General features: G+C 59.7%; 1 protein-coding gene across 1 annotated transcript in view; it reads right to left on the bottom strand.

Moving 5' to 3' along the window:
- Positions 1–5,108: 5,108 nt before the first annotated feature.
- The window catches only part of KIF22 (kinesin family member 22), a 45,434-nt gene continuing 40,741 nt past the window's right edge, over positions 5,109–9,801 (bottom strand). The window contains exons 14-15 of the mRNA XM_076056756.1: positions 9,249–9,308; positions 5,109–5,218 (exon numbers count right to left, since the gene is read on the bottom strand). Coding sequence (XP_075912871.1) covers positions 5,195–5,218; positions 9,249–9,308 — 84 coding nt within the window. The 3' untranslated portion in view covers positions 5,109–5,194. The remainder of the gene's footprint in view (positions 5,219–9,248; positions 9,309–9,801) is intronic.

Raw genomic sequence — 9,801 nt, 5'->3', positions numbered from 1 at the left:
GAGACCCACAGACTCATCACACAGATCCCCATAGACTCACCACACAGAGACCCACAGACTCACCACACAGAGACCCACAGACTCACCACACGGAGACCCACAGACTCATCACAGAGACCCACAGGCTCACCACACACAGACCCACACTCACCACACAGATCCCCATAGACTCACCACACAGAGACCCACAGGCTCACCACACACAGACCCACAGACTCACCACACACAGACCCACAGACTCACCACACAGAGACTCACCACACACAGACCCACAGACTCACCACACACAGACCCACAGGCTCACCACACACAGACCCATAGACTCATCACACAGAGAACCATATACTCACCACACAGAGACCAGAGACCCATAGACTCACCACACAGAGACCCACAGGCTCACCACACACAGACCCACACTCACCACACAGATCCCCATAGACTCACCACACAGAGACCCACAGGCTCACCACACAAAGACCCACAGACTCACCACACAGAGACTCACCACACACAGACCCACAGGTTCACCACACACAGACCCATAGACTCACCACACAGAGAACCATAGACTCACCACACAGAGACCAGAGACCCATAGACTCACCACACAGAGACCCACAGACTCACCACACAGAGACCCACAGACTCACCACACAGAGACCAGAGACCCATAGACTCACCACACAGAGACCCACAGACTCACCACACAGAGACCCACAGACTCACCACACAAAGACCCACAGACTCACACAGATACCCACAGACTCACCACACAGAGACCCACAGACTTACCACACAGAGACCCACAGGCTCACCACACACAGACCCACAGACTCACCACACGGATAATAATCAAAGACTGGCACAGATTTTGCATTGAAAACGAATGTATTTAAAACCAGTGAGTCTGCGTGTTTAGTTTGCTGTCCTTCCCGCGCAACCTCCACCCCTCCTGTCAAATCTGCACCAGCAAGTTCGCCTGCGGAGATAGAAAGGGAGAGGAATGGGAGGGAGGAGAGGGATGCAGGGAGGGGAGGGATGAGGCTCTCTCACCCTGAGACCCGGTCTCCCTGAGTGAGTCTCTCACCCTGAGACCCGGTCTCCCTGAGTCTCTCTCACCCTGAGACCCGGTCTCCCTGAGTCTCTCTCACCCTGAGACCCGGTCTCCCTGAGTCTCTCTCACCCTGAGACCCGGTCTCCCTGAGTCTCTCTCACCCTGAGACCCGGTCTCCCTGAGTCTCTCTCACCCTGAGACCCGGTCTCCCTGAGTCTCTCTCACCCTGAGACCCAGTCTCCCTGAGTCTCTCTCACCCTGAGACCCGGTCTCCCTGAGTCTCTCCCACCCTGAGACCCGGTCTCCCTGAGTCTCTCTCACCCTGAGACCCGGTCTCCCTGAGACTCACTCACCCTGAGACCCGGTCTCCCTGAGGCTCTCCCACCCTGAGACCCGGTCTCCCTGAGTCTCTCTCACGCTGAGACCCGGTCTCCCTGAGTCTCTCTCGCCCTGAGACCCGGTCTCCCTGGGTCTCTCCCACCCTGAGACCCGGTCTCCCTGAGTCTCTCTCACCCTGAGACCCGATCTCCCTGAGTCTCTCTCACCCTGAGACCCGGTCTCCCTGAGTCTCTCACATTCTGAGACCCGGTCTCCCTGAGTCTCTCTCACCCTGAGACCCGGTCTCCCTGAGTCTCTCTCACCCTGAGACCCGGTCTCCCTGAGTCTCACTCACCCTGAGACCCGGTCTCCCTGAGGCTCTCTCGCCCTGAGACCCGGTCTCCCTGGGTCTCTCCCACCCTGAGACCCGGTCTCCCTGAGTCTCTCTCACCCTGAGACCCGGTCTCCCTGAGTCTCTCTCACCCTGAGACCCGGTCTCCCTGAGTCTCTCACATTCTGAGACCCGGTCTCCCTGAGTCTCTCTCACCCTGAGACCCGGTCTCCCTGAGTCTCTCTCACCCTGAGACCCGGTCTCCCTGAGTCTCTCCCACCCTGAGACCCGGTCTCCCTGAGTCTCTCTCACCCTGAGACCCGGTCTCCCTGAGTCTCACTCACCCTGAGACCCGGTCTCCCTGAGGCTCTCCCACCCTGAGACCCGGTCTCCCTGAGTCTCTCTCACGCTGAGACCCGGTCTCCCTGAGTCTCTCTCGCCCTGAGACCCGGTCTCCCTGGGTCTCTCCCACCCTGAGACCCGGTCTCCCTGAGTCTCTCTCGCCCTGAGACCCGGTCTCCCTGAGTCTCTCTCACCCTGAGACCCGGTCTCCCTGAGTCTCTCACATTCTGAGACCTGGTCTCCCTGAGTCTCTCTCACCCTGAGACCCGGTCTCCCTGAGTCTCTCTCACCCTGAGACCCGGTCTCCCTGAGTCTCTCTCGCCCTGAGACCCGGTCTCCCTGAGTCTCTCTCACCCTGAGACCCGGTCTCCCTGAGTCTCTCTCAACCCTGAGACCCGGTCTCCCTGAGTCTCTCTCACCCTGAGACCCGGTCTCCCTGAGTCTCTCTCACCCTGAGACCCGGTCTCCCTGAGTCTCTCTCACTCTGAGACCCGGTCTCCCTGAGTCTCTCTCACCCTGAGACCCGGTCTCCCTGAGTGAGTCTCTCTCACCCTGAGACCCAGTCTCCCTGAGTCTCTCTCACTCTGAGACCCGGTCTCCCTGAGTGAGTCTCTCTCACCCTGAGACCCGGTCTCCCTGAGTCTCTCTCACCCTGAGACCCGGTCTCCCTGAGTCTCTCTCACCCTGAGACCCGGTCTCCCTGAGTCTCTCTCACCCTGAGACCCGGTCTCCCTGAGTCTCTCTCACCCTGAGACCCGGTCTCCCTGAGTCTCTCTCACGCTGAGACCCGGTCTCCCTGAGTCTCTCTCACCCTGAGACCCGGTCTCCCTGAGTCTCTCTCACCCTGAGACCCGGTCTCCCTGAGTCTCTCTCACCCTGAGACCCGGTCTCCCTGAGTCTCTCTCACCCTGAGACCCGGTCTCCCTGAGTCTCTCTCACCCTGAGACCCGGTCTCCCTGAGTGAGTCTCTCTCACCCTGAGACCCGGTCTCCCTGAGTCTCTCTCACTCTGAGACCCGGTCTCCCTGAGTGAGTCTCTCTCACCCTGAGACCCGGTCTCTCTTGAGTCTCTCTCACCCTGAGACCCGGTCTCCCTGAGTGAGTCTCTCTCACTCTGAGACCCGGTCTCCCTGAGTCTCTCTCACCCTGAGACCCGGTCTCCCTGAGGCTCTCTCACCCTGAGACCCACAGGCTCACCACACAGAGACCCATATACTCACCACACAGAGACCCACAGACTCACCACACAGAGACCCACAGACTCACCACATAGAGACCCACAGACTCACCAAACAGAGACCCACAGACTCACCACACAGACCCATAGACTCACCACACAGAGACCCACAGACTCACCACACAGACCCATAGACTCACCACACAGAGACCCAGACTCACCACACAGAGACCCACAGACTCACCACACAGAGACCCACAGACTCACCACACAGAGACCCATACACTCACCACAGAGACCAGAGACCCATAGACTCACCACACAGAGACCCACAGACTCACCACACAGAGACCCACAGACTCACCACACAAAGACCCACAGACTCACACAGAGACCCACAGACTCGCCACACAGACCCAGACTCACCACACAGAGACCCACAGACTCACCACACAGACCATAGACTCACGACACAGAGACCCACAGACTCACCAAACAGAGACCCACAGGCTCACCACACAGAGACCCATAGACTCACCACACAGAGACCCACAGAATCACCACACAGAGACCCATAGATTCACCACACAGAGACCCACAGACTCAGAGACCCACAGACTCACCACACAGATACCCACAGACTCATCACACAGAGACCCACAGACTCACCACAGAGACCCACAGACTCACCAAACAGAGACCCAAAAACTCATCACACAGAAACCCATAGACTCACCACACAGAGACCCACAGGCTCACCACACAGATACCCATAGACTCACCACACAGAGACCCACAGACTCACCACACAGAGACCCAGACTCACCACACACAGACCCACAGACTCACCACACAGAGACCCACAGACTCACCACACAGACCCATAGACTCACCACACAGAGACCTACAGACTCACCACACAGACCCACAGGCTCACCACACAGAGACCCACAGACTCACCACACAGAGACCCACAGACTCACCACACAGAGACCCACAGGCTCACCACACAGAGACCCACAGACTCATCACACAGATCCCCATAGACTCACCACACAGAGACCCACAGACTCACCACACAGAGACCCACAGACTCACCACACGGAGACCCACAGACTCATCACAGAGACCCACAGGCTCACCACACACAGACCCACACTCACCACACAGATCCCCATAGACTCACCACACAGAGACCCACAGGCTCACCACACACAGACCCACAGACTCACCACACACAGACCCACAGACTCACCACACAGAGACTCACCACACACAGACCCACAGACTCACCACACACAGACCCACAGGCTCACCACACACAGACCCATAGACTCATCACACAGAGAACCATATACTCACCACACAGAGACCAGAGACCCATAGACTCACCACACAGAGACCCACAGGCTCACCACACACAGACCCACACTCACCACACAGATCCCCATAGACTCACCACACAGAGACCCACAGGCTCACCACACAAAGACCCACAGACTCACCACACAGAGACTCACCACACACAGACCCACAGGTTCACCACACACAGACCCATAGACTCACCACACAGAGAACCATAGACTCACCACACAGAGACCAGAGACCCATAGACTCACCACACAGAGACCCACAGACTCACCACACAGAGACCCACAGACTCACCACACAGAGACCAGAGACCCATAGACTCACCACACAGAGACCCACAGACTCACCACACAGAGACCCACAGACTCACCACACAAAGACCCACAGACTCACACAGATACCCACAGACTCACCACACAGAGACCCACAGACTTACCACACAGAGACCCACAGGCTCACCACACACAGACCCACAGACTCACCACACGGATAATAATCAAAGACTGGCACAGATTTTGCATTGAAAACGAATGTATTTAAAACCAGTGAGTCTGCGTGTTTAGTTTGCTGTCCTTCCCGCGCAACCTCCACCCCTCCTGTCAAATCTGCACCAGCAAGTTCGCCTGCGGAGAGAGAAAGGGAGAGGAATGGGAGGGAGGGAGGAGAGGGATGCAGGGAGGGGAGGGATGAGGCTCTCTCACCCTGAGACCCGGTCTCCCTGAGTGAGTCTCTCACCCTGAGACCCGGTCTCCCTGAGTCTCTCTCACCCTGAGACCCGGTCTCCCTGAGTCTCACACCCTGAGACCCGGTCTCCCTGAGTCTCTCTCACCCTGAGGCCCGGTCTCCCTGAGTCTCACTCACCCTGAGACCCGGTCTCCCTGAGTCTCCCACCCTGAGACCCGGTCTCCCTGAGTCTCTCTCACCCTGAGACCCGGTCTCCCTGAGTCTCTCTCACCCTGAGACCCGGTCTCCCTGAGGCTCTCTCACCCTGAGACCCGGTCTCCCGGAGTCTCTCTCACCCTGAGACCCGGTCTCCCTGAGTCTCACTCACCCTGAGACCCGGTCTCCCTGAGTCTCTCTCACTCTGAGACCTGGTCTCCCTGAGTCTCTCTCACCCTGAGACCCGGTCTCCCTGAGTCTCTCTCACCCTGAGACCCGGTCTCCCCGATTCTCTCACCCCGAGACCCGGTCTCCCTGAGTCTCTCTCACCCTGAGACCCGGTCTCCCTGAGTCTGTCACCCTGAGACCCGGTCTCCCTGAGTCTCTCTCACCCTGAGACCCGGTCTCCCTGAGTCTCTCTCACCCTGAGACCCGGTCTCCCTGAGTCTCTCTCACCCTGAGACCCGGTCTCCCTGAGTCTCTCTCACCCTGAGACCCGGTCTCCCTGAGTCTCTCTCACCCTGAGACCCAGTCTCCCTGAGTCTCTCTCACCCTGAGACCCGGTCTCCCGGAGTCTCTCTCACCCTGAGACCCGGTCTCCCTGAGTCTCTCTCACCCTGAGACCCGGTCTCCCTGAGTCTCTCCCACCCTGAGACCTGGTCTCCCTGAGTCTCTCTCACCCTGAGACCCGGTCTCCCTGAGTCTCTCTCACCCTGAGACCCGGTCTCCCGGAGTCTCTCTCACCCTGAGACCCGGTCTCCCTGTGTCTCTCTCACCCTGAGACCCGGTCTCCCTGAGTCTCTCCCACCCTGAGACCCGGTCTCCCTGTGTCTCTCTCACCCTGAGACCTGGTCTCCCTGAGTCTCTCTCACCTTGAGACCCGGTCTCCCTGAGTCTCTCCCACCCTGAGACCCGGTCTCCCTGAGTCTCTCTCACCCTGAGACCCGGTCTCCCTGAGTCTCACTCACCCTGAGACCCGGTCTCCCTGAGTCTCTCTCACCCTGAGTGAGTCTCTCTCACCCTGAGACCCGGTCTCCCTGAGTCTCTCTCACCCTGAGACCCAGTCTCCCTGAGTCTCTCTCACCCTGAGACCCGGTCTCCCTGAGTCTCTCACACCCTGAGACCCGGTCTCCCTGAGTCTCTCTCACCCTGAGGCCCGGTCTCCCTGAGTCTCACTCACCCTGAGACCCGGTCTCCCTGAGTCTCCCACCCTGAGACCCGGTCTCCCTGAGTCTCTCTCACCCTGAGACCCGGTCTCCCTGAGTCTCTCTCACCCTGAGACCCGGTCTCCCTGAGGCTCTCTCACCCTGAGACCCGGTCTCCCGGAGTCTCTCTCACCCTGAGACCCGGTCTCCCTGAGTCTCACTCACCCTGAGACCCGGTCTCCCTGAGTCTCTCTCACTCTGAGACCTGGTCTCCCTGAGTCTCTCTCACCCTGAGACCCGGTCTCCCTGAGTCTCTCTCACCCTGAGACCCGGTCTCCCCGATTCTCTCACCCCGAGACCCGGTCTCCCTGAGTCTCTCTCACCCTGAGACCCGGTCTCCCTGAGTCTGTCACCCTGAGACCCGGTCTCCCTGAGTCTCTCTCACCCTGAGACCCGGTCTCCCTGAGTCTCTCTCACCCTGAGACCCGGTCTCCCTGAGTCTCTCTCACCCTGAGACCCGGTCTCCCTGAGTCTCTCTCACCCTGAGACCCGGTCTCCCTGAGTCTCTCTCACCCTGAGACCCAGTCTCCCTGAGTCTCTCTCACCCTGAGACCCGGTCTCCCGGAGTCTCTCTCACCCTGAGACCCGGTCTCCCTGAGTCTCTCTCACCCTGAGACCCGGTCTCCCTGAGTCTCTCCCACCCTGAGACCTGGTCTCCCTGAGTCTCTCTCACCCTGAGACCCGGTCTCCCTGAGTCTCTCTCACCCTGAGACCCGGTCTCCCGGAGTCTCTCTCACCCTGAGACCCGGTCTCCCTGTGTCTCTCTCACCCTGAGACCCAGTCTCCCTGAGTCTCTCTCACCCTGAGACCCGGTCTCCCGGAGTCTCTCTCACCCTGAGACCCGGTCTCCCTGTGTCTCTCTCACCCTGAGACCCGGTCTCCCTGAGTCTCTCCCACCCTGAGACCCGGTCTCCCTGTGTCTCTCTCACCCTGAGACCTGGTCTCCCTGAGTCTCTCTCACCTTGAGATCCGGTCTCCCTGAGTCTCTCCCACCCTGAGACCCGGTCTCCCTGAGTCTCTCTCACCCTGAGACCCGGTCTCCCTGAGTCTCACTCACCCTGAGACCCGGTCTCCCTGAGTCTCTCTCACCCTGAGTGAGTCTCTCTCACCCTGAGACCCGGTCTCCCTGAGTCTCTCTCACCCTGAGACCCAGTCTCCCTGAGTCTCTCTCACCCTGAGACCCGGTCTCCCTGAGTCTCTCACACCCTGAGACCCGGTCTCCCTGAGTCTCTCTCACCCTGAGGCCCGGTCTCCCTGAGTCTCACTCACCCTGAGACCCGGTCTCCCTGAGTCTCCCACCCTGAGACCCGGTCTCCCTGAGTCTCTCTCACCCTGAGACCCGGTCTCCCTGAGTCTCTCTCACCCTGAGACCCGGTCTCCCTGAGGCTCTCTCACCCTGAGACCCGGTCTCCCGGAGTCTCTCTCACCCTGAGACCCGGTCTCCCTGAGTCTCACTCACCCTGAGACCCGGTCTCCCTGAGTCTCTCTCACTCTGAGACCTGGTCTCCCTGAGTCTCTCTCACCCTGAGACCCGGTCTCCCTGAGTCTCTCTCACCCTGAGACCCGGTCTCCCCGATTCTCTCACCCCGAGACCCGGTCTCCCTGAGTCTCTCTCACCCTGAGACCCGGTCTCCCTGAGTCTGTCACCCTGAGACCCGGTCTCCCTGAGTCTCTCTCACCCTGAGACCCGGTCTCCCTGAGTCTCTCTCACCCTGAGACCCGGTCTCCCTGAGTCTCTCTCACCCTGAGACCCGGTCTCCCTGAGTCTCTCTCACCCTGAGACCCGGTCTCCCTGAGTCTCTCTCACCCTGAGACCCAGTCTCCCTGAGTCTCTCTCACCCTGAGACCCGGTCTCCCGGAGTCTCTCTCACCCTGAGACCCGGTCTCCCTGAGTCTCTCTCACCCTGAGACCCGGTCTCCCTGAGTCTCTCCCACCCTGAGACCTGGTCTCCCTGAGTCTCTCTCACCCTGAGACCCGGTCTCCCTGAGTCTCTCTCACCCTGAGACCCGGTCTCCCGGAGTCTCTCTCACCCTGAGACCCGGTCTCCCTGTGTCTCTCTCACCCTGAGACCCGGTCTCCCTGAGTCTCTCCCACCCTGAGACCCGGTCTCCCTGTGTCTCTCTCACCCTGAGACCTGGTCTCCCTGAGTCTCTCTCACCTTGAGACCCGGTCTCCCTGAGTCTCTCCCACCCTGAGACCCGGTCTCCCTGAGTCTCTCTCACCCTGAGACCCGGTCTCCCTGAGTCTCACTCACCCTGAGACCCGGTCTCCCTGAGTCTCTCTCACCCTGAGTGAGTCTCTCTCACCCTGAGACCCGGTCTCCCTGAGTCTCTCTCACCCTGAGACCCAGTCTCCCTGAGTCTCTCTCACCCTGAGACCCGGTCTCCCTGAGTCTCTCTCACCCTGAGACCCGGTCTCCCTGAGTCTCTCTCACCCTGAGACCCGGTCTCCCTGAGTCTCTCTCACCCTGAGACCCGGTCTCCCTGAGTCTCTCTCACCCTGAGACCCGGTCTCCCTGAGTGAGTCTCTCCCACCCTGAGACCCGGTCTCCCGGAGTCCCCCTCTCACCTTGATAAACGACTCCACCCACTTGGCCGTCATCCCCTCCACCTTTTCCAGGTCCTCGATCTGAAGGAGGAGAGACAAAGGGAGGGGGAGGGGAGATCGCATCGGTCTCCTCGCGCCCGGGTGCCCTGCCTGGCTCGAGTGAGCTCCCCGGGCAGGATCACTCAGGCGAGAGGGGAGGGCTAGGGGTGAAGGACTCATCGGCCTACGACGACAATTAACTTTCGGCTTTGTCTGCTTTCCCCCCACCACTTGTCCTCCTCCTCCACCGACCCATCCATCCTAAACCCAAACAACCACCCACCAAAAACCCACCCACCCATCCTAAACCCACCCACCCATCCATCCTAAACCCAAACAACCACCCACCAAAAACCCACCCACCCATCCATCCTAAACCCACCCACCCACCTATCCTAAACCCACCCACCCATTCATCCAAAACCCACCCATCCATCCTAAACCCAAACAACCACCCACCAAAAACCCACCAACCCACCCATCCTAAACCCACCCACTCATCCATCCTAAACCCACCCACCCACCCATCCAAAAC

This window comes from Petromyzon marinus, chromosome 77 (assembly GCF_048934315.1).
Source record: "Petromyzon marinus isolate PM22_M1 ecotype Great Lakes invasive population chromosome 77, UKy_Petmar_22M1.pri1.0, whole genome shotgun sequence".
Taxonomy (NCBI): Eukaryota; Metazoa; Chordata; class Hyperoartia; order Petromyzontiformes; family Petromyzontidae; genus Petromyzon; species Petromyzon marinus.
Note: the sequence above shows the minus strand (reverse complement) of the source record. Positions and strands in the feature narration are given on the sequence as shown.